General features: G+C 38.0%; 1 protein-coding gene across 5 annotated transcripts in view; it reads right to left on the bottom strand.

Moving 5' to 3' along the window:
• NHSL1 (NHS like 1) overlaps positions 1–26,146 on the bottom strand; it is a 126,247-nt gene that overhangs the window by 15,193 nt on the left and 84,908 nt on the right. For all 5 annotated transcript variants that reach the window (XM_032407791.1, XM_032407793.1, XM_032407796.1 and 2 more), the window contains exons 3-4: positions 24,990–25,117; positions 4,052–4,244 (exon numbers count right to left, since the gene is read on the bottom strand). In XM_032407791.1, the coding sequence (XP_032263682.1) occupies positions 4,052–4,244; positions 24,990–25,117 (321 nt within the window). The remainder of the gene's footprint in view (positions 1–4,051; positions 4,245–24,989; positions 25,118–26,146) is intronic.

Below are 26,146 nucleotides of genomic sequence, written 5' to 3'. Positions count from 1 at the left end.
GGAAAGCAGATTATCATCATAAGGCTATTTTTTTTCATTTCCAGGTGTGTGTCCTTCCAAAGGAAACACCTTGATCTCATTTGCAAACATGCTGCGGTAACAAGTGCAAATCTGTTAATAACACACTTGAAGAGTGATTCTGTGTTATTTAAAAAATGGGTCATTTTGGAAGTGTTTTACATAAGCCCTCTGGTCACCGAAATCACTCTTTACATTACTGTACATGAGACAGCAATGGGCATATTGGGTTCATTTGGTTATCTCTAGAGAGCAATATAATGTCTTGTCCTCTGTGATGATACAAACAACTTAATCAAGGATTCTTGGATGAAGAGCTTTTTCTTTCAGTCAGGGAAGGTGACAATTTGGACATTGGTAATGACAATTTGGTAATTGCTATGGTGTGAGATACAACTATCATGACCAAAAAAAGCCTTATAATGATAAAGTACTTTTACCACAATGAGACCCAGTAGCACGCTGTTGTTAAAGCTGAATTGCTTTCTCTCTGTTTCATAATCACCTTTTACAATTGATCTTAATTCAGACACTTCCAGTAATTTTGCAATCAAACCTAGAATGCCACATCCACAGGACTTTTTTTTAATCTCTACATTCTGAGCTTGTGTGATTAACACACAAATGGGAAACCATAAAATGACACAGTATCAGTTACTGACTGGTCTGCTTTAAATTATTTGCCAGTTTAATTAAAGAAAGTTTTATAGCACTGTCTTTTTTAATGGTTATTCTCCTCAAAAAGAGATTTTAAAAATATATATGTACATAAATTATATACTTCCATCATTGTTATGTTGTAAAAGAAAGTATAAAAACATTCACTCTTTTTAGCAATATTGACATACATTCAAAGTGGGTATGTTGTAAACAGTGTACCCTCTATTTAAATAGGAATAAATTGTAAATAGAAACTTATCTAATCTATACAGACGATAAAAGATCTGAATGATCAAGACACATTTCACCTACGAAGCAACAAACTTAAATAAATGCTGGCAACTTTGAAAATGCTTGCAACTTTGGTCCTAATGGAGAAAACCAGAAACAATTGAGAGAAGACAGTAAGACACCAGAAGGTGCCATTGCTGTGATAAATGCATCACCATGTGCAATAGCATATATGGTGCTTGTAAGGGGCAAGTCATGACTTCAATGGTCCATTAGTTCCTGCGGCAGAGGAAGACAATTTCCTTGTATCAAGGGATTAAGAACAGACAAAACATTGATAGTTACATCTACTCTCTAGTTTTGCTTCCTAAAAAAACAAAAGGTAAACCACCCAAACTCCAAGGAAGTTAAGAAACCAACCATGAGAATGGACATCTAAGACATACGCTGTTAAAGGCACCAAACTCTCCATCTTGCATCATGACCCAAAAGGTCTGTCCCTCCTGGTGGACTAAACATTTCTGGAGGGTAGGTACCATGACTCACATATCTGAGCACCACCTGCGTCTCTCAGTTCGACGCCTGACACAAAGCAGGCATTTAATAAATACCTGTTGAGAGGAAATGAATCACTCCCTTTCATTGAAAAACAGCCTTAGTCATGGTTACTACTTAGAAATAAACTTAGCTAATTCAGACATTAGTACAAAGCCAGTTTGTGAAAACTGTTGAAGCATGGTTACCCACTCTATTTATCTTCCAGGTGGAAGACTTGTTATCCCACATGGCAGAATATGAAACCTACACATATATACATTTCATTTGAAACATGATGAATCCCTAGAACATGATGAATCCCTACAGGACTCTGACTAAAGGGATTAAATTATTTTCAGGCTGGCAGCTCATTGTGCTAATATTCTACCTCTATGCCTGGCTGGCTTCACTCTGGATAGTATATTTATCGACATTTCTTCTCCCTGCTGAACCTGACTGAAAAATCAAACTAGAGGGTCAATGTTCATCCAAATAAATGAACATATGAAAATTCCCTATGGGAAGCTACATTTTAGTCTCAAAAGTTTTCTAGGGCTTCAGAAATATAACATTTAAAGAGCGGGAAGCTATATAACCTATGTCAATTGCTTAAAGTGAAAAATTTAAATATAATGCTTCTTTATATCAGAATATTAGAAAAATCATCTCTTTATGAAATATATGTGTATGTATGTGAACACATGGATCCAGAAGATAGATCAATAAATATGTAATTAGGTATTATATTTAATTATTACATTTCGGAAAATGTTAATCACTCAAAAGTAAATTGCTTTTGACATAACTCATATTGCTCATTTCTTTACTGTCATTCACCTTTCCTATGTGGTATCTGAAGGACTCCTTTTAAACTATGTAATTCATATCCACTTAGTCATCAACAGGAGAGAATTACAGCTCAAAGAAATGGCATTGTCTACTGTTGTTACAATGCATTTCATTGCAAATAATTCTTTATTTCTGAAGCTATAGTTACTCTGTTTTAAATTTCCTAATCTCAGGATAATGCATTTATCCTAATTCCATTAAGGACTGTCATATTTCATAGCACAATCTTCTTATCTTGTAATACTACTTCTGAGGTATTTAATCATATATAATGTAATTATGTTTCTGCTGCATTTAATCAATCAAATAATGTAATGCATTTTCTTACAGAAAGTATGTGTTCACATATTCCATCAAGCAATAAACACACTTTATTCTGAAACACAGCTACTTACAAAAATGATCTTAAAAAGATATGACCTAGGTGCCTGAGAATCACACTTGGGAAGATCACAATGTTATTTGCAAAGAAAATGGAATAAAATACTATGCTATTCCTTTAGGCTTAAGTACAGTAAGTATGGGAAAATGTACATGGAATTTAAAATAATTCATGCACTTATTTACTAAATTTCTCTAGGATTCAAAACAGATGTCATTTTTATTCTAAATGGAATTTTTAAACATCTGTAAAGTTTTTAAAACATCTTCAATAACTATCAACACGTACAAACCTTTCTAACAGCGGTCAAAAGTGGTAGCTTTAGAAGTATAGCAAGGGTGCTGTGGGTTTCCATCCTAATTTTTTATGAAAATTCATCCTTATTGGTCACCTGGTTCTTTTCAGGTTCTGGCCCTATAGGCCATGCTTTGTATGGACTTATTATCAATGATGATTATTAATAATCTGTTCCTCTTGGACACCTGTCCAATGTTAACTCTTAACACATCTATTTTATACTTGGTACACCACTGACCTATCTTCTTTGCGAGCTCTGGAACTAATAAAGCAAGAAAATTTTTGACTTTTAATCTTTTAACAACTCCTCTAAGTTTGTGAAATATTGCCTTTGAGCTTTACGTACCTTGTTATTCGTCCCCTTAAATATCACAGATGATTAAAATCTGAGCATAATATTCTAAAAGAACTTGAATTTCATGTTTGGCAATATTCATAATCCAACTTAATATAACATATTCTAAAAATTTTATATTCAGAAGGAACCGATTTTTATTTGAATTGTAGAATTCAAATTTATGGGGATCAAGATATAATTTTACCATCCTATTGACTTTAAAATATTTTTATACTTTTTATTGTTAATTCACTTGATATTCTTATTTTAAGCCATTTTTCCCTTTTTCTACTTGAGAAGACAAAAAAAAAATCTATCATTTAGAAATATCACAAAACTGTTATTTCTTCACTTCCATAAATACTACATAAAATAGCCGTTTAGAAGGGAAACATGTCATTGTTTTCTTACCTACGACCACGTTTAGAAGATGCTCTCAAACAGAATATTTAAAATTAGATATTTTAAGTAATTCAATGGAAAAAAAAAAAAACCACACACTTTTGATGAATTCCATGATATCAACCTTTGGTAACACAGTGCTCTAACAAGCAAGAAATATTTCATATGCACGCCCATATACAAGTTTTAATATTCCTTTCACTAAACAAAGAGCAGGAAGCCAGAATACAGCTTTTTACCTTTGATGTATAAATGAGGAGCTAAAAGCATATAACAAACAAAAGCCAAAGTCATTCTCCCAAGTATGTTTAGAAAGCTATCTGCAAAGCAAAGCATACCAGTTATGTTAATGGGAACCACATCAGCCTGGACTGTTTGGGCTTGCTGTCGCATCTTCTCTTCTGGTGTTGGCAAGGGAAGTGACTTGGTCCAATTTGTTTGAGTATTAAGGTCAGAGAAGTCACTTGAAGTTGGCGTTTTAGGTCTCCTGATAGAAATAAATCTTTCTTCTTCTGATGAAGAAATAGAACACTGCAGGAAAAAAAAAGGAGGAAGATGTAAACAGCTGGGAGAAACATTTAAAAATACACTTCTTATTTAAAAAAAATTGTAAACTGATTTAAAGCAAACAAACAAACAAAAAAAGGTAACATTTAAGAAAGAAGCAATGGTTTGCAAGGAAACTCATCTTGAGCATGACCGGTTATATATATGATTCACACAGTGGCCTTAGTCTCTAAACCATGAGGACTGCAAAAGGTTTTGCTGACCCACAGTATCTTTTCAGTTCTTCCTGCTTTTCCTCTATTTACTGTGGTCAGAAAGCTTATGGATTTAGTTTACCACGAGAAGCCTAGAGAAACATCACGGCTATGGCTGGTTTCCATTTTTATTAAAATTTTATTTGCTCACAGTAATTTCTAGCCTCAATCTTATTTCTCTTAGGCACTGACCTCAAGGAACACTTCTGAAATGATGAAGCTATTGTTGCTCAACTATGTGTGCTCTTCTGAAACCATTTATATGAAAAAAATCAGTGTGAAATTGTTAAATTCTAAGAAGCTGACTGAAGCTCTCTGCTCTGAGCCTTATCAGAATTCCATGAAAACATTTCTGGCTGGGTCTGTTCTGATACAGATTAACATCCTAACTGGGGAGCCCTTCTTCAGTATCTTTCTTCCCACACCATCTTAAAAAGCATAAGCAAGAAAGTTGTTCTGGCAAGCACTTTCCGATGGACTTCACTGTGGCTGCTGGGCAGCTGATTCTTGGCAAAGCAGCTCCAAGAACCCAAAAGAAATGCAATGTGCTCGCAAACAACAATGATGACCAAATAAGGGTAATTGGCTTTTGTTGGGAAATGGCAGTTTATAACATACAATAAATGTCTAAGAACGGCTCTTCGAGTTGAAAGCATTTTGACTAACTTTCCACCTATGGAAGTAAGGCATTTAAAAGAGTTTTACTTAAGAATAAACAGTCAAGGGCGCCTGGGTGGCTCAGATGGTTAAGCATCTGCCTTCGGCTCAGGTCATGATCTCAGGGTCCTGGGATCGAGTCCCGCATCGGGTTCCCTGCTCAGTGCAGAGCCTGCTTCTCCCTCTCCCTCTGCCACTCCCTCTGCTTGTGCTCTTCTGTCTATCTCTCTGTCAAATAAATAAATAAAATCTTTAAAAAAAAAAAAAAAAAAAGAATAAACAGTCAATGAACCTTTCCAAGGGAGTACTGTGGCACCAGCACCCAAGTCAGTTCAACACTCCCCTCCCCAAACCACACAGGGTAACTACCCTCCTGACTTCTAAAACCATAGCTTTGTTTGCCTGTATTTGACCAATAGGAATCATGGTGTACATTCTCTTTGGTAACTTACTTCTTTCATTCAACTTTATGTTTGTGAGGATTCATCTATCTTTAAAAAGCAGGCATTGATACCTTTCTGGATTTAATGCAAGTTTCTAAGAGGACACTGGTAAGAAACTTACAGAAATGCACCAGTTAGAAATTTCAATCACTTAGAAGAACACTGTCATCACTGTTTATTACTATTGGATTCATCTTAGTGCAAAATATCTACTTTTATTCTACAACTACCAGCCCTCCACAAATTTAAAAAAGACTAAAGAAGAACCAACAAAAATGGTTTGGTGTTGGGGACAGGGTCTAGACTAAGAATCCAAAGACTGGAGTCTATTCACTTTATACCTGCAAGTCAAGTGACCTCCAGGCTGCTCCTGAACCCTAAAGTTTCCTTTGCTGTAAAATGGGATTATCCGTTTACCTCCTGAACCTCCCAAAGAGCTACTCTTAAGACCTCTGAGATGATACCGATGAAAATGTCTATGACAAATCTTATGGAAATGAAGGTAATGGTAATAAAATGTGACTTTAGGAAAGCAAAATCATGAATTGACAGGTACCCAATTTTTTCTTTTATTGCAAAAACACTACCAGTAATAAAGGTGTTGTGGAAATAAATGATATAAAATAAACCATAATTAAACATTTCTATTTTTTACTTTATATTCTTGATATATAAAACATGTAAAATGATATTCTAGTTTCTTTCCCACCAAAGGAAAATGTGAAATAATGTTTGTAATTAAACTGACAAATAAATACACTCAACTTATGATGAGCATATGTTACTGACATCTGATTATGATACTAAATTACACCATCTTTCTTCTTCTTTCTTTCTTCTTCTTCACTGTGGCTGCTGGGCAGCTGATTCTATGAATCTGCTTTGGAGCTGCTTTGCCACTTTTACTCCACTTCTGGGAAAATGGGTACAACTCCTACAGATCCTTGAAAGACAATCAAGGGAATTTTGGGGTCAGCAGCAGCAGCTAAGCCATAGTGATATAAATAAATAATTTCCAGCCTTTTTGCACTTGTAACACTCTTTTTAAATTTGACTTATATATTCTCTACTCCTAAGATGGAGACACACATACACACACACACAAGTAAATAAAAACTAATTTTATATAAGAATTTCATGACAGTTTCAGGACACTGAAGACTGATCTCAACCTAGTAAACTGGGTTACTCCAATTTTCTGATGTACACAGAGAAATAATTTTTCAGATCATCTTGAAATATGGCACAAGCTTTGAAGACCATGGGAAGCACATGCTAATGAAAGAGGTTTAACAGCAAGAAAAGTAAAGCTGCAGCTTGATGGTGAATAAATAGCAGGGTGCCATCCTGTAGAGAGGGTTCCCTTTTCCACCTGACGTCTGCCAAGGGAGATGGTGAATGAAGCACTGTTTCACAGTTTGTGTGCATCTCAATGGTGCTCATCAGCCCTCGTAACCTACTTTGCTTTTAGTTGGCTGATAGTGTCAGGATTGATAACTTATCACAATGAAACAGTACTGCATTTTAGTCTTTTTGCCATGGGATAATCACCAAGGATAGCCCAGTATGACAACTTTCAAAGGTAATCTGTTCTATAAAGTACTCCCTTCATCTGCAAGAAAATGAATAAAGTTATATACAAATGTGACTATTACGCAGTGCTACAACTTACTAAAGAAAAATTAAAACCAGGAGAGTAATGACTTCCAGAACGATCTGATTCCTATCCCTCCTAGTATTTATAAACACAGCAATGGGCATAGGAAAAACCTCCTGCATCTCAATGGCAGAACACATCATAATTACTCCAGTAAGATGGATACTGTAATGCTCTGGGGATTATTACGTTAGCCTCTTAAGTAGTCTCCATGCTTCTGTCTATGTTGACCACCCTCCCACTCCAACAGTCTATTTCTCAGAGGCCAGAGGGACCCTTTTAAAATTTAAGTCAGATCATGTTGCTCCTCTGCTCAACGCCCCCAACATCCTTACTATGACCTACAAGGCCCTATGTGATCTGCCAATGGCCCACTGCTATCTTTTACCTAAACTCCTACTATTCTATCCCTTACTCTACTCCAGCCACACTACCCTTTCCATGCACTTTCTTGTACATATCATGCACACTCCTGCCTCAGGGCCTTTGCCATTGCTGCTCCCATTGGCTGACATGTTCTTCCCTTAGACATCTACACCTTATTTTTCTTCGGGTGTTTACTCAAGAGTCCCCCTCTTGTTGAGATCTTACCTGTCCAGCATCCCTAAAATTTTAACTCCTCCCCAATATTTTGTTTCTCCCCTCTCTGTTTTTTCTCTTTAGTACATATCACTTGTATACATATATTTTAGTTATATCTTGTTTATCTCTCCCATGAGAACGTAAGTTCAATGAAGCTTTAAATCAGAATCGCATGGAGAACTCCTGCAGAATTCTGGCTAAAAAAGGGTCACCATTTAGTAACTGATTGCTATATGCCTCGCTCTGGGTTACAGACTTTAAAGAAATTGGTACCTCATTTTTATCTTTATAGCTTTAGCCTCATTTTATAAATAAGGAAATGGAGTAAAGTAAGTTTATTTTTGGGAAGTACACAGTGGACAACCGGGATTAGAACCCAGACTTGACCTCAGAGTTTCTGCTGTTAAACAGTGTAAAATAACAACTTGGCAATATTTGCAATCAATTACTGGGTTGTCCGATCCAAAGATAAAAATCTCCATTTATATCTCTTATTCAAGAACAAACCTTTTGAAAATCTATAAAAGCCCGAAGTGTGGTGTAATGGAAGGAGCACTATACCCTGGAGTAAAATGCTAAGTATCAGCACCCTGACTCTGTCATTTACTAGTTGTAGGTTTTGAGCAACTCAAGCTCCCTGTGTTCAGAAGAGAGTAACTCAAATAGCTTCACCATGCTTCATATTAATGGACTCCCTCAATATGGAGTGAATTGTTTTTTTAAACACTGAGTTTAAAGTTGCCTTGCTTTCAGAACTTAAGTACAGTTTTTAGACCTGTCTATTGGTCAGTAATGTTCATCAATACCCCATCCCTTAGTCCTGGAAGGAATGGAGAGACACAAATGAAACAAGAAACCACAATTACTCACGCCAAAATACTTAATTTAGAAAGGGAAGTCACTGGCCACACCAGCAGTTGTTTTGTAGATTTTGGATGCTATAGACCTGCATTTCAGAGACTAGGTCCTGTCTGGAAACCAGACAAGCTCCCACCAGATGGACAGTGGAGCCTGAAATACGGTCTGTTTGGCAGTTGGCCAAGTTATCAAAAAGTGGGCTTAACTGTGAATCATAGACTAGCCCAGGCTTTTTTTTTTTTTTTTTAATCTGCTATCTCTTAGAAATTAGAAACTGGAATTATAACCAGAGCTAAATTTAGCAATTATTACATGAAAATACAGAACAGATGAAACTATATAGAGCATTATTTAAGAGGATGTCAACATATATTCCACTCCTTTTTGCAGGACACTTACTCAGTCTTTGGTGTTTTTCTTCCCAGCATTAAATCTCTCTTTATTTTGGTTTTCAAGATTTTAGATGGTTTTATAAGGTGTCAAAACTTCTGCAGTCTTTTTTGGCTATATGCTTCTACCTTCAATGTATTCAGACACAAAAGATCCTGACTTAATTCTGTTCTCTCCTATTTCTCTTTCCCCCTCTGGACTCAACAACAACCAAAAAAGCAGGGATGGTAGAAATCGATCCATACAGAAGCACAGTTCATGGTTCATCCAGCAACTCCATGATGGCCAGGTAGTGGTGACCATATCCACATTATTAAATAACTTTGTTCCTTTTCTTCCCATCAGTGTATTAGTCCATTTACCACAAAGCTAGCCCCTTTATCAATACTACATATTGAATTTAAAATACTGTGGATTTAAACTCTTGCATTAAGTGATCTTTTCCTTAAAATAACAGAAAATACTTAAATTAGAATATAAATGTTTAAAATGGTGCAGTATTTGTTTTTAATCTTTTAATTTTCATAAATGATATATACAAAGTATATATAACATAACATTATGAATACATCAGAACTTACTACCCCACCCATGACTTACATAAAATATTACCAATAACTGCATCTACCTCCATGTTCCTCCTTGCATCCCCCAAGGTAACCACTCTCCTGAGTTTTCCAATATTCATTCCCTTACTTTTTGTTATGTGTGTACAGCTATGTGTAAATTACATGTTTGTATTTGCTTTGACTTTTATAAAAATGGTTTCATTCTCTCTGTTGTGTTCTTATGTTTCTAAGACACACCCTGTTTGTTGAGCCTAAAATTCATTCATTTTATGGGCATACATTCCAGTCCAATACCGTATTTATTTATTCACTCTTTTATTGATGGATAATTGGGTTGTAAAAGATGTTCTTTCTGTTATCTCAACAATTTAGAACTCCCAAAAGAGAGAGGTGAGGAGGAGAAGTCTGTATGTAGCTAAGGCTCAATTCCCCCATATACTCATTGTTGGAGGGAAAGCAGGAGCTCTGGAGCCACAGATCTGGATTTGAATCCTGGCTCATTTTAAGGATGCTGAGGGTGTTCACTGTCATGACTGTGGTGATGGGCTCATGTGTGTAAACATATGTCAAAACTTATTAAATTGTATAATTTAAAAATGTGTATTTATATTATGTAAATTATATCTCAATAACACTGCTTTAAAACAGAGAGATTTCAGTTTCAGTATTTTAAAACTATGTGATCTGAAACAAATGATATAATCTCCAAAATACAGTTTCTTCATCTGTGACATGCACACAATCCCAGCTACATCTCATGGCTGCAGTAAGTACTAAATAGACTTACAGAGAGCATTAAGCCTAGTCTCTGGCTCCTAAACTTTTCTGCATGCTGGTGCTTGATTCCATATTGGGAGATGACAGAAATATCAACAAGACAGGAATGCTGTGTCCCCATTTAAAGGGGAAGGCAGATATGAATAGAGCCTTATTCCAGTGTAATGGGATGTTTACAACAAGAGAAACTGGGACAAGTTACTAGAGACACCCTCACTGGTTTGAATGCATTAAAGGCCTGGAAAAATGACAATCCCCAATCTTCTCATTCTTCCTTGCAAGATACAGAGTAACAAGGTGTCCCAAATTGTAGAGCACTCTGTGTTCCCACTGCGCCCTGAAATTACTCACGCAGAGAGACCCAGTACAAGAGAGGCATCATGAGTGTTTTCTAGACCATATACCACCAAAGGCCAGGCACCATGTGTATATATTGAGACCAAGCAGCACTTAAATGGTTTTTAAAAAAACCAAAAATCCAAAAATCATGAATGAATGAATACCAGATAAGTCAACGGTGGAATGAAAAATGACAATAGCAGGCATAATGAGAAGGAAGTTGGTTAATTTAGTAATCTTGCTCTTTTGTTTCACCAACATTGCACAAGGAAAAGAAAATGGGAGTATAAAGTGAGAGGCCCTGCATTCACCTCCTCCCTGGTGCACTCTAGCCATGTGCTCTTAGGAAAGTAATTTCATTAATTCTGAGTCTCAGATTCCAGATCTTTAAAATGATAGTAATGATTATGAAAATACCTCTTTCATAGGAGTTCCCATGGAAAAGGAGATACAATGTGTGAAAAAATTTGGAAAATGTTCTAAAGTGTTCTACCATTATTGTAAAGCTAGTACTAGTATGACTGTTAGCAGCTCTACTTGGCGATAATCTACGAAGACACGACCACCACAAGTTTTTTAGCAGTTGCTGAAACCTCTCAAATTCATTGCTTTAGGCAGGAAATTCTATGTGGGTGGAATAAGAGACATAGGATGACTGGGAGAGTGGCCAACTTCCACTATCCATGGAATCATTTTCTTTAAAGTCTGGTTTGAAAAACCAAGCAGTTTAATAATACTGTACTAATCATTACTTGAGCATATTCTGTGTGCCAGGCACCATACAAAGAATCTCATAAACATTAATTCATTTCAACCTCACCACATCCCTCTCCAAGGTAGATAAGGTAGCCATGTAATTTACTATCAAAACCAGAACTCCTTTGAAAGTGAAAGGGGGTGCTCTGAATAATTACACAGGATAGCAGCTGTAAACCAGGGCTGTCCTGAGCAAACTAGAACACGGGGCTTATAACTCTTTGTAGTGTGGAAACTGAAGCTCATGGAGAGAAGCTTCAACAGGTACAAAAGCTGCCCCCAGCTGCCGTTCTCAAGCATCATGTGATATAAGACTCCAACGTGTGCAGGTACAGAGCAAGGCTCCTGTCCTTTTGTCTTCTTCAAAGCCCTCCTTTGATTTAAATATCCCTCATCAATGAGGACTAAAAGAGAACCTGAGATGCCAGTTCAAAGAATAACAGGAAATGGAAAATTTGGGATTCTATCAATACCATTAAAGCCAACCTTTTATTGCCATAATCCCAGTCTAATTTATGTGTTTGGGGGTTAATTTTCCACAAGAGATTGAGTAACCCATGACTGACATCCATTCTGCTGAGACAATGGGGCCTCTATGAATGTTTCCCTGATTCAGTGAACTTATCATCAAATATAACCTCCAACAATGGCAGTTGAAGAAATGCCCTATCAACTCAAAGGAAATGTTTTGGCATCTATAACTGAACTTCCTTCAAATACCTGAAAAACCTGTTTGGTAGTACTGGTACGCACTGAAAACTTAAAGAACAAAAACCGTCAAGACTAGAAGGGTATTAAAAGCAATGACTTACTCTCTGATTTCACAGTTGGGTGGGGGGAAAGGTATTTTGTGAGATTTCTAAAACCCTTTGCAGACAGCATTTTTCATGTAGCAGGTTTATATATAACCTATATTGTTGGAAATAGTTTAATTATTTTTCTTGTTACACTTTGAGAGATACGTGTAGATATCATTAGCAAAACACCATTCCTTATACCAGAAACAGGAGTCCTACTTAGTAAATGTTTTGCATTAGGATAATTATTATAGAATAATTCTCTAGAATAAACACCCAGAAGGAGATGTCCCCTAGGTTCTTTGTTCTAATTTAGGTTTTTAGCCTTTACCTTACTAGCAACTCTCATTTTAGGAGAGTGCTTCTATCCTAGGCACCTAATAGATGCTTCATACCGTTGAATGCAAATTAGATGCTTTTCACTCTATATGCTTCTTTCAATGTCAGAGCATTTGTAGCCCAAGCACTTGTTAAATTCTATGTAGTCCACTGTTCTCCTCGCCATACTCTAACCCCCACTGCTTATCAAGGAAATACAAAGTAAAAGTGTTTCCCCAGAATTTTGCCTCACATTTGACTTCTACACACTCTGTATCTAAAATAATCCCAACTGTTAGAGTGACTTTTAAGAACTGCACTTAAGGGTCTTGGTCTTAACACGGAAATCATAAACTGCTGGCTCGGAGCCCCTTTTACAGTTACTGGACTCCCACCTGATTTCACATGCCAACTTGGTCATATACGGAATCCCATAAAGATTTAGGTCTACTCCTGGACTTTACATTCTATATTTAACATTCTGTCCCACTGGTCTGTATACTCAGGTTCCACACTGAGTAATTCCTGACTCTTTTTAATACCTGGTGAGGCCAATCCTCCTTCCTTAGTGCTCCTCGGTGTTACAGCTTTCCCTGCTTTGACCCTTTCAGCCTCTCTGGTTCTCTCCCTCCTCTTCCCATCCCCTAGATTAACTCTAGACCAAACCAAAACTAAACTATTCAACTTCTTATTGGTATTGTGTTAATTTTATAAATTGACTTGGACAGAAATGACAGTTTTTTGATACTGAGTCCTCTAAGAGCATAGTAAGTCTTTTCATTTATTCAAATCTTGTGTTATTCTATAGTATTTAAATTTTTTTTCACATAGACGTTGCACTTATTAATTTATCCCTTCTTTGTCTGCTAGCACAACTTAAGATTTTTTCTACTACATCCTGTAACTTGCTTTTGTAGATATGGAAATTATTTATTTCCATACATAAATTTCATACCTTACTCGTCACTGAATTGTAATATTGATAGCAGTTTCAATTTTTTATCTTCCTGGAGTCACCAAGAATGATAATATCAGCTCAATCTTCCCTACTTTTGAGCCTCTTATTCTATAGCTTTTCTAATCATTCTGGCTGGTTTTTCCCATATAGTACAATAATAGTGATAGTGAATGTGCTGTCTTATGCCTCATCTAACAAGAACGGCTCATTAAAAATCATGTTGGAGGGCGCCTGGGTGGCTCAGTCGTTAAGCGTCTGCCTTCGGCTCAGGTCATGATCCCAGAGTCCTGGGATCGAGTCCCACATCGGGCTCCCTGATCAGCGGGGAGCCTGCTTCTCCCTCTCCCACTCCCCCTGCTTGTGTTCCTGCTCTCGCTGTCTCTCTCTCTGTCAAATAAATAAATAAAATCTTAAAAAAAAAAAAATAAATAAAAATCATGTTGGATTTGGTGACAAAGCGGACACATTTTAAGTTGTGAGTATCTACCTGTTCTTATATCATGTTTTGTTTTGTTTTTTTTTAAATCAAGAACGGCTATTGAATTGTATCAAATACCTTGTCAATATCTACGGCTTTGACCTGATTTTTCTCTTCAAATCTATTAATATGATTACTGTGTGATTAGATTAACTGAAACTGAATTTCCTTGCATTATTATTGGGATAAATTCAGGTTGATTTTTTAGTATTTGTCCTGTAATGAGCTGTTAGATTATGTTTCTTAACATCCTACTTATGACTTCTAATGATAATATTCATGAATGAGACTGGCCAGTTGATTTTCCACTTTGTGTAATCCTTGTCAGGCTTGGCCTCAGGGTTAAGCTAATTAATTAAAAAAAAAAAAATTCATACCATATCCTTTTTCTTTGCTCTGGGAAGGTTTCAAGCATTGGATTTACTAAAGCTTTAGTAGAACCCTCTCTATGAAACCATCTGAGCTTTGTGATTTTTACAATTTGGTCCATTTTTTTAAAAAATGGGCTTCATTTTTCTACCCAGCTTTATCAAGGTATAATCAACATATAACATTGTGTAAGTTTAAGGTGTATAATGTGATAATTTGCTTTATGTATAGACTGCAAAATGACTGCCACAATAAGATTAGTAAACCCATCTATTACCTAACATAGTTATCTTTTTTTGGGTCAATCTGGTGTGAATTTTTTATAAAATTTCTCTATTTTTAAAAATAGAAATCAGTCTGTTAAAACACTCCCTTTCTAGAAGTTCTAGTGTTAGATTTGATACATTACATAAATTAGAAAATCAGTTTCAGTATTATCTACTTTCATCTAACAAAAGATGGTATATATAACTTTTGTTATAAATACATAATCATAAAGTCCTTTGCTTAAAAAATGTTAGTGACTTCCTATGAACTATGCAATAAAAGCTAACTCCTTCACTTAACATGCCCTCCCGCCCCCCGTGATCCCACCTCAGTCTCCCTCCACCACTACCCCTGTTAACACTCTTGGTGGACTCAGTAACTCCAGAGCTGATCCATCTCTCCCCTGCCGTTGTCCTTCACAACCTCACCTCCAACATGCCCCTACCACCCACTCTCAGAAACATGCCCTGGGCTTAATCATTACATAACATCAGATGTGAGGTCTTAGTAGTGGTTCGATAATTGATAATCCTATATCATTTACTGAAGGTGTGAGAATAAAAGAATCAAGAATGTTCCCAACATTTCTGACTTAAGCATCTAGTAGAATGGAGTTATGGTTTACTGAGGTGGGGAAAACTATGAGAGGAGCAGGTAGGGTTGGGAGAATCACATACTAGGATTTGGGTAAGTTTGAGATACCCATAAGACATTTAAGTGGAAATGGATAGTAAGCAGAGAAATGCATGAGTCTGGACTAGTGAAAGAAATTTAGGAAACTTCAGTGCATGGAACTTAAGGCCATGGGACTCAATGAAATCACCCAAAGGAGTGAGCCTTTTTCAGAGGAGCAGAATTACACCAAGGTTTAGATACATGGAAGAAGAGCACCCAACAAATGACTGAGAAGCAATGGCTAGTGAGCAATGAGGAAAACCAGAAGTGTGTGGTCTCATGAAAGCCAAGTACAGAAGAAAAGAACAGTAAACTATGTTAAAGGCTGTTGAGAGTTTGAATCAGAGGCGGGCTGAGAACCAACTATTAGATCTGGCAACGCAGACGTGATGATTAGACTTAACAAGAGTAATTTCAGCAGCATGCTGGGGATAAAAGTTTATTTGGAGGGGGTTCAAAGGAGATTGTGAGAAAAGGCAGTGTTGACAGCAAGTCTAGACAGTTCGTTGGAGAAGTTCTATTATAAAGAAGAACTGAAAAATGTGGCAGAATTTGGAGGGGGATAAAAGGTCAAAGGAGAGTTTCCTCAAGATGAAAGAAAATACAGCATGTTCAAATAATGATGGTTATGATGCAATAAAGAGAGAAAATTGATTAGGTAAAAGAGAGGGGTAAACTGCAAGTATGAAGTCCTTGAGAAATTGGCTTTTATCAGTCCATTGAAAAAATACTGAGTCCTCACTACATGCCAAGCCCAAATCTAGGCACTTGGGATGCAACAGGGCAGAAAGAAGCAAGGACTATTCACCCACTGCAATGGCAGGAAAGGGTAGTAGGTGGAGGAACAGGTGCAAGCAGTTCAATAGGTTTGGCTGTGAAAGGATATACCTTTGGATTGCCGCCCCCCTCCCCCGCCCCGCCCAGTGCAGTAAATATCAAAGACAGTAAATATCTGAGAGTAAAGCAGAAAACACGGTGTTTGGAGATTTGAGAAGAAGGCATGAAATATAATTTGGTAGAGTGGAAGAATGAATTGATGAGCTAATACGGTAGGATTGCTGCCACTTTAGGTTTGAGGTCAGGCATTTATAATACAATTAGCTAATATAACCTAGTATTTTTCTCTAGCCTTGTTTAGCTAGCCAGGCTTTAGCGCAGAGCAGGTATAGAGCTGCATTAAATGGAGGGAGGGATTTCTCTAGGAAGCTGGCAGAAGGGGAGAGGGGCCAGCAGGGTTGAAAGTGTGTGCAAAGAAGTGAATGTAACTGTGGGCCATGTAATCTAAGCTGGGGAAGGATGACTGATGACAGGAAGAGGGTAGGGTCAGTGGAACAGAATTTCTCATGGGGGTCCAATAATTTTTTTTTTTTTAAAGATTTTATTTATTTATTTGAGAGAGCGAGAATGAGAGAGAGAGAGAGAGCATATGAGAGGGAGGAGGGTCAGAGGGAGAAGCAGACTCCCCGCTGAGCAGGAAGCCCGATGCGGGACTCGATCCCGGGACTCCAGGATCACGACCCGAGCCGAAGGCAGTTGCTTAACCAACTGAGCCACCCAGGCGCCCCAAGGGGGTCCAATAATTTTTGAAATGAGATTCAAGAAAGGAAGGAAGGAAGGGAGGAAAGAAGGATGGAAGGAAAAAATGGGACTCCAGAGGGATCAAGCTGGAAAGACAGTAAATGAAATTATCCTTGACTCTTCTTTTTCTTACAACTTCAGCAAACTCTGTAGGATCCACTTTTTAAAAAATTTTTATTGTATTATGTTATGTTAGTCACCATACATTACATCATTAGTTTTTGAGGTAGTGTTCCATGATTCATTGTTTGCCTATAACACCCAGTGCTCCATGCAATATGTACCCTCCTTAATACCCATCACCGGGCTAACCCATCCTCCCATCCCCTTCCCCTCTAAAATCCTCAGTTTGTTTTTCAGAGCCCATAGTCTCTCATGGTTTGTCTCCCGCTCTGATTCCCCCCCTTCATTTTTCCCTTCCTACTATCTTCTTTTTAATGTATTATTTGTTTCAGAGGTACAGGTCTGTGATTCATCAGTCTTACACAATTCACAGTGCTCACCATAGCATATACCCTCCCCAATGTCCATCACCTAGCTACCCCATCCCTCCCAACCCCCCACCACTCCAGCAACCCTCAGTTTGCTTCCTGAGATTAAGAGTCTCTTATGGTTTGTCTCCCTCTCTGGTTTCATCTTATTTCATTTTTTTTTCTCCCTTCCCCTATGGTCCTCTGTCTTGTTTCTCAAATTCCTCATATGATAGTTGTCTTTCTCTGATTGACTTATCTCATTTAGCATAATACTCTCTAGTTCCATCTACGCTGTTGCAAATGGCAAGATTTCACGTTTTATTTGATGGCTGCATAATATTCCAGTGTGTGTGTGTGTGTGTGTGTGTGTGTGTGCGTGTGTGTGTGTACATACACCACATCTTCTTTATCCATTTATCTGTCGATGGACATCTAGGCTCTTTCCATAGTTTGGCTATTGTGGACATTGCTGCTATAAACATTGGGGTGCACATACCCCTTCGGATCACTGCATTTGTATCTTTGGAGTAAATACCCAGTAGTGCAATTGCCGGGTCATAGGATAGCTCCATTTTCCACTTTTTGAGAAACCTCCATACTGTTTTCCAGAGTGGCTGCACCAGCTTGCATTCCCACCAACAGTGTAGGAGGGTTCCCCTTTCTCCACATCCTTGCCAACATCTGTCGTTTCCTGACTTGTTAATTTTAGCCATTCTGACTGGTGTGAGGTGGTATCTCATTGAGGTTTTGATTTGGATTTCCCTGATGAGGGGTGATGTTGAGCAACTTTTCATGTGTCTGTTGGTCATCTGGATGTCTTCTTTGCAGAAATATCTGTTCGTCTTCTGCCCGTTTCTCAACTGGATTAGTTGTTCTTTGGGTGTTGAGTTTACTAAGTTCTTTATAGATTTTGGATACTAGCCCTTTATCTAATATGTCATTTGCAAGTATCTTCTCCCATTCTGTCGGTTGTCTTTTGGTTTTGTTGACTGTTTCTTTTGCTGTGCAAAAGCTTTTTATCTTGATGAAGTCCCAATAGTTCATTTTGCCCTTGCTTCCCTTCCCTTTGGCAATGTTTCTAGGAAGAAGTTGCTGTGGCTGAGGTTGGAGGAGTTGCTGCCTGTGTTCTCCTCTAGGGTTTTGATGGACTCCTGTCTCACATTTAGGTCTTTCATCCATTTTGAGTCTATTTTTCGTGTGTGGTGTAAGGAAATGGTCCAGTTTCATTCTTCTGCATGTGGCTGTCCAATTTTCCCAACACCATTTGTTGAAGAGACTGTCTTTTCTCCATTGGACATTCTTTCCTGCTTTGTCAAAGATGAGTTGACCATAGAGTTGAGGGTCCATTTCTGGACTCTGTATTCTGTTCCATTGATCTATGTGTCTGTTTTTGTGCCAGTACCATACTGTCTTGATGATGACAGCTTTGTAATAAAGCTTGAAGTCCGGAATTGTGATGCCACCAGCTTTGCTTTTCATTTTCAACATTCCTCTGGCTATTCGGGGTCTTTTCTGGCTCCATACAGATTTTAGGATTATTTGTTCCATTTCTCTGAGAAGAGTTGATGGTATTTTGATAGGGACTGCATTAAATGTGTAGATTGCTCTAGGTAGCATTGACATTTTCACAATATTTGTTCTTCCAATCCATGAGCATGGAACGTTTTTCCATTTCTTTGTGTCTTCCTCCATTTCTCTCATGAGTATTCTATAGTTTTCTGAGTACAGATTCTTTGCCTCTTTGGTTAGATTTATTCCTAGGTATCTTATGGTTTTGGGTGCAATTGTAAATGGGATCGACTCCTTAATTTCTCTTTCTTCTGTCTTGTTGTTGGGGTATATAAATGCCACTGATTTCTGTGCATTGATTTTATATCCTGCCACTTTACTGAATTCCTGTGTGAGTTCTAGCAGTTTCGGGGTGGAGTCTTTTGGGTTTTCCACATGAAGTATCATATCATCTGCAAAGAGTGAGAGTTTGACTTCTTCTTTGCCGATTCAGATGCCTTTTATTTCTTTTTGTTGTCTGATTGCTGTGGCTACGACTTCTGATACTATGTTGAATAGCAGTGGTGATAGTGGACATCCCTGCCGTGTTCCTGACCTTAGGGGGAAAGCTCTCAGTTTTTCCCCACTGAGAATGATATTCGCTGTGGGTTTTTCATAGATGGGTTTTATGATATTGAGGTATGTACTCTCTATCCCTACACTCTGAAGAGTTTTAATCAAGAAAGGATGCTGTACTTTGTCAAATGCTTTTTTTGCATCTACTGAAAGGATCATATGGTTCTTGTTCTTTCTTTTATTAAGGTATTGTATCACACTGATTGATTTGCAGATGTTGAACCAACCCTGCAGCCCAGGAATAAATCCCACTTGGTCGCGGTGAATAATCCTTTTAATGTACTGTTGGACTGTTGGATCCATTTTTAAAAATAAAGCTAGAATTGGGGTACCTGGGTGGCTCAGAGGGTTAAGCGTCTGCCTTTGGCTCAAGTCATGATCTCAGGGTCCTGGGATCCAGTCCCCAGTCGGGCTTCCTGCTCAGTGGGGAGTCTGCTTCTCCCTCTCCCTCTGCCTCTCCCCGTTTGTGCTCTGTCTCTCTCTCTCTGTCTCAAATGAATAAATAAAATCTTTAAAAATAAATAAATAAAATAAAGCTAGAATCTCTATCACTGCCACCCTGGTCCCAGCCCACATCATCTGTATCTTTGCCAGGATTACTGCAATGGCCTAGGGACTTGTCACTCTACTTCCATCTTCAACTCTCCACGGTCCTGTCTCCATCCAGTGGCCATGTTGCATTAAATAGTAAATCAGATCATGCTACTCTCCACTTCAGTTCCTCCAGGGCCTCCACCTCTCACCCAGGAACAACAAATCCAAAGTCCTCACCATGCCCAATCCGGTGGTTCTGGCTATTTCCCCCACAGGATAACCATACTACTGTCTCCAGGCCTTTGCACTTACTAGCTCTTCTTCCCAGAAAGCTCTTCCCAAAGACAGTCACATGCAGTGTTCCTACTCTTCATTCTGAGGTCTGCTCTAATGACACGCTCAGAGAGCCCTTCTTGAACACTCAATCTAAAAATAGCAGCCCTGTCACTCTAAAACCCTCCTTACTACTGTTTCATTTTTCTTTATAACATGTATCACCACTTTGTGTTATATTTATCTGTTTACTCTTGTTTTCCCTCTGATAAAAGGGACTTTGTCTTTTTCACTTGATGGGTCTGCAGAACCTATGATGATGCTTGGTTTGTTGGAGATGCTGCATAAATATCTGTTGAGTCGATGAATGAATGAGCAGACTTTCAAAAAGATCTGAGAGAGTAATCTTACTCCACTCCCCACTTTCTAGATATGGAAATGAGTGCCTGGAAGGCCCAAGTGATACATCCAAAGAAACCCAACAAGTGGCAGAGCTAAGACGTGAAATGCGTCTCCTAACTCCCAGGATGCCACCCGCTCTGAATTTCATCACTTAGATTCTCCTTTTCTCACCACTGACACAGCCATTCTTTTGGTCTAGTCCTTGGTATGTCTTGCCCATTGCAACAGCCTTGTGACTCTCCTTCTTACATATCTTACCCTCTCCCCAGCCCTCCCCCACTTCCTGAATGCCCAAGTGAGAAGAATTTCACTTTCACATGTTACTATATGATAAACACTTATTGTAGCAGGTAATATGTAAAACCCTTTTTATTCTGGCTAGTTCTCCCTACCAGAGAGCTGTAATTTCCTTGAGGCACATACAGATACCTTATTATCCATCACATTTTGCAATATCTGGGTATATGGCATAAATTCTTAAGAAACATTTATTGTACCGGCTACTCTACTTCATGGAATGTTCTCCAAGATTTGCTGCCTGGCTCATTCTTTTAATCCCAATCACCTCTTTGCTCAGGAAGGCCTGCCCTTTTAATTTAAAATGGCAACCTCCCCTCTCTCTCATTCTGCTTTATTTTCCTCCAGAGTGCGTATCACTTTCTAATATAGCATCACTGCTTATTTATTCATGTCTCACTGTCAGATCAACCACTATCAAGGGCAAGGATTTCTTCTGTTTGCTTCATTGTTACGTCTTCAGCACCCAAAATAGTTCCTGGCACACAGGACCTGCATAATAAATACTTAACTTGAAAATGAATTTACAAGTCTGTGCTTAAAGTAGTTCTGTTTAGGAACACATTGAGGAGGGATAATGGAATACGTCCAAATGACTACCAATGACGGCCGCACTGTATGGAGACATCAGTGCATCATCATGATACGGTGAGCAGTGAGGGGAGGGTCACAGAGATTTTTAATAAAGACTCCTGATTCAGGGTATGTACTTAGTAATTGTTCTGGAAATAACTGTTGAAGAATGAGCCAGCTACGTAGCCCGTCATGCACTAAGCAATGTGTGGGGTGCACACAAATGAATCCTCCTTGACTGGAAGATACTTTAGCACTAGGTGGGGTGAAGGACCCATAGGAAGTGGTAGAAAAAGCACAATGACCGATAAAAGTTAATTTCCACACCAATTTCAGGGCTTTTGTCACTGAAAGCAGTACTAGGTCTTGTTGACTTACATGTAGTTAATTAAAAAAAAAGAAAAAAGCATATGGTCTGGTGGAGAACACTGTAATTAATCCAATAGCTATGAATAAACAAAAAGATGGAGAATGTGCTCCAATACCATCAAATGGGATGTGCAACAGTGAGAGGCAAGTCATTTTTTTGATGCTCCATGGAACCAAGAAATTACAGAAGTGAATGCAACACTGAATGATGTAGCCTAACTGAGAAAGAGATGGGAGGGCGGGAGGGAAGGAAGGAAGTTAGTTCGTTAACATGACGGAATAGTTTGTTAGCTGATGTTTAATTAAGATATAATCATCCATAGTTAATACATTATATAATTTGATATTTATTTTATTCTGAAAAAATTTCTTACACTGAGAAGACATTCAGGCCTGATAATTGAAAAAATTTTGAACATACTTCAACTTGGTTCTATATATTTAAGAAAAAAAAGTTCCCTTTAAATATCACTAACAGTATATTCTAAGGATTTCAAAAACAGTTTTACCCAAGGACATACGGCAGTAAAGGAAGGTAAGATTTGAAAGCAGCTCTGTGCTTTTATGAGGGTCCAAATATAGGAAGGCCATGAGTCCAGACATTGCGATTGAGCTTGTAACCCAGAGGGGGTTTTCAGGGAGCCCCTGAAACAGTTCACGCTCCCAGCACACACACCAGCAAAGGCTCTTCCACTACTCCTAAGCCTCCATTTTACAGAACCATTTGGCCCCAAGAAGAGATCTAAGGTTCCACAACCAACTCTGGTTTCTGCTCTAGTGAATCCCAGTGCTACCAAGTCACACTACAGTACTTCATGTGTTTAATAGGATATGTCATATGTCATGTCCCATCATATAAAGGATGACATTTATGTATATATTCTTTTCCATATCATTATTATCTGCTGACTCATTTTCAATGTGACAGGAGCCTTGTCTTCTCAGGGATAAGGATTTTTTATTTTCTCCACACATTTGGGAGAGGGCTACTTGGAGGGGCCCAGTGCAATGCGCAGAGGGATAGAAACTAGTCCACAGAGAAAAGACTTCCCTCAGATGGGAGCATCATGGTAAGTAAACAGCTATCTGAGAATTTAGAAACTACAATTCCACTTTCCAGAAGGCCTTTGGATGTTGTCTCAGTAATGTCAATTTGCCACCAGGGGACTCTATACTCTTATACTCAAAACTTACACAATCACGCTGCAGCCAAACCACCTCTGTCTAATAACTGGGTCCCATTATAAACTCAATTTTCCTCCTCTTAGCATCATTAGAAGTTGAAGTGTATCTGGATAAAAAAAGACAAATCTCATGGGTGGGGAATTTGGGGAGATGCCAGTCAAAAAGGGTACAAGCCTTCAGGTAAAAGTTGAATAAGGTCTGGGAATCTAATGCACAGCATGGTGACTACAATTAACACTATTGTGTTGTGTACTTAAAATCTGCTAAGAGAGTAAAATTTAAGCATTTTCACCACATGCAAAAGAAAGGTAACTAAGTGAGGTGATAGATGTGTTAATCATATATGTATGTCAGGGACGTCTGGGTGGCTCAGTCGGTTAAGCATCTGCCTTTGGCTCAGGTCATGATCCCAGGGTCCTGGGCTCCCTGCTCAGTGAGGACTCTGCTTCTCCCTCTCCCTCTGCCCCTCCCTCCGCCACTTGTGCTCTCTTGTTCACGCTCTCTCTCTCAAATAAATAAATAAAATCTTTAAAAAAATCATATACATATGTCATATCATCACACTTTAAATATATACAATTTTATTTGTCAATTATAATTTCAATAGGGCTGAAAAAAATTTTAAAATAAGAAGAGAACAAAATCCTCACTACATAATTCATCTTCTAATTTCTATTTTCCTTACTCATGTCAATGAGAAAAAAATAAAGGTTTTAAAATTAAAAACCAGATCAATTTTGAAGTAGCTGCTCTTCCTATTACTGTAAGAGAACTTCTTTGTGTATTTTGAGTCCCAAGGACTCACTAATGTGTGAAAGTATTTTTAAAGAAACAGGAAAAAACATTCTCAACAAACAAAAAAAGCACCTGGGGTCCCATCTTCATCAGAAGACTAAAACATTATGGTAGTAATCTCCCATTTTTGATTAACTGTTAACACTTCCACCCTTTTCTCTGATGTTATTTATTTGAGGATGGACAACAAATTTTGAATAATGTTCTCTAAACAATAGCACATTTATATATTGACCTAATTCTGCTGACATTTCTTAGATTAATTAAAAATGGTTTCTAACCCAAAACATGTCCATCAAACTTTAAGTCAATAGTACTAGATAAAATGAAAAAAAAAAAAAAAACCATGTAAGTCAAAATCTCCCTACATTTTTATCCTTTCATAGGCATCTATTCCTGAGAAAATATATTTGTCTTAAGTACTTTGCATCCTAAAAGATGGCATGAGAAAAAGAACTGCACATATGAAACAGTATCTCTACAGTGAATTGACCAGTGCTGTAATATTAAAGTGCTGCCTCTGTTCAATTTTTCTGAAAAACACTGACCACTTGGTGAAACAGTGGCATTTGCCTATTTTACTTAGAGCTCTTTTTTTTTTTTTTTTTTGGAATTTGACTGGGTTCTTGGTCATACGAAAAAACCAAAACAACAAAGGTAAGACTTTCATTTTTTCTATCCAAAAGAGAATATCCAAAATGCACTAATATACTGATTGTGACCCTCTAATGAATTCCTTGAATCCTGATCTTACCTTTTTAAACATATTTTAGACTAATTCTAGACTTGCAGAAAAGTTGCAATGGTAACACTGAGAATTCCTTGTGAACCCTTTACCTAGCTTCTCGTAATGTTGACGAGTTATGTAATCATGGCACCTTTGTCAAAACTAAGAAATTAATTTGGGATAACATTATTAACTGAAACCAGATTTTATTCTGATTTCACCAGTTTTTCAACTTATGTCCTTTTTCTGTTCTGGGACCCAATTCAGGATCCCATGTTGAACTGGGAAGCCTTACCTTTTGATCTGTTTCTTCATCTTCATCTTGATAATCATCGCAGAGTGGGCTGGCATTGGCTGCAAAGGTGGGCCCCTGGGAGTAGTACTGAGAACTTCGGTAGCCATCCCGCCTCAGTTTGTCACATTCTACAGAGGATACAGGCCAGGGAGGGGAGAAAGGGCATTAAAAACCAGGATTTGTTTACTTCTCTTTCTTTACCTTTTCTAGTAATATTTGCCTAGATATAAGATTTCAAAGAAATACTATTAATAATGAAAATGATGATAAAAACAACTAAGAGGGGCGCCTGGGTGGCTTAGTCAGTTTAAGCATCCAACTCTTGATTTTGGCTCAGGTCATGATCTTAGGGTGGTGAGACAGAGCCCCGCATCGGGCTCCATGCTCAGCATGAAGTCGGCTTGAGATTCTTTCTCTTCCTCTCCCTCTGCTCCTCCCTCACTTGCACGCTCTCTAACATACATATATACATACATACATACATACATACATAAACAGAATCTTAAAAAAGAAAAAAAACAAAGAATTACTAAAACACTGATTACACATTATATACCCTGTTCATCTATTTTAACAGGATTTCCTTTAGACTTCACAACAGCCCTCTGAGTCAGGTTTAAGGTAATTAAATTATTTGCTCAGTAATGTTATGCAGATAAGTAATGGACTCAGAATTTAAACCCAGGGTCTTAATTAGTATAATTTTTGATATACAGCAAATATATAACTCCTCATCAAAAAATACAAGCAATTCTCATGCTATGCTTCTTTCCTAGACTCATCAGCTGGAAGTGACATAAGAAATCATGGATAACAATGCCCTCATTTTATTTTTAGTTCTCAACTTAACTTTGATGCCAAACAGGCTATAATCATTGAGTGGAATTTAATGAGGCCAGGTGGCAGTCTGAGACGTCTGCCAGTCTACATAGAAATGCCTGGCACCAGAGGGTGGAAGGAAACTAGGAGGAGGGTGCTTGCTTCACAGAGGGCCTGGGGCCACTGGCTGCTTAGAGACTAGTGACTCTCTTCAAGGAGGAACCATTGTGCTAATTACTCGGATCAGTGGGGGCAAGTGCAGCAAGAAAAGTATTGATGGCTTTTTAAAGCCCCAGGAGATTTCCTATTACCCAGACAGCACCTTAGAGAAGCATTTG

The sequence above is a fragment of the Phoca vitulina genome, unplaced genomic scaffold (genome assembly GCF_004348235.1).
Source record: "Phoca vitulina isolate PV1807 unplaced genomic scaffold, GSC_HSeal_1.0 scaffold9, whole genome shotgun sequence".
NCBI lineage: Eukaryota > Metazoa > Chordata > Mammalia > Carnivora > Phocidae > Phoca > Phoca vitulina.
Note: the sequence above shows the minus strand (reverse complement) of the source record. Positions and strands in the feature narration are given on the sequence as shown.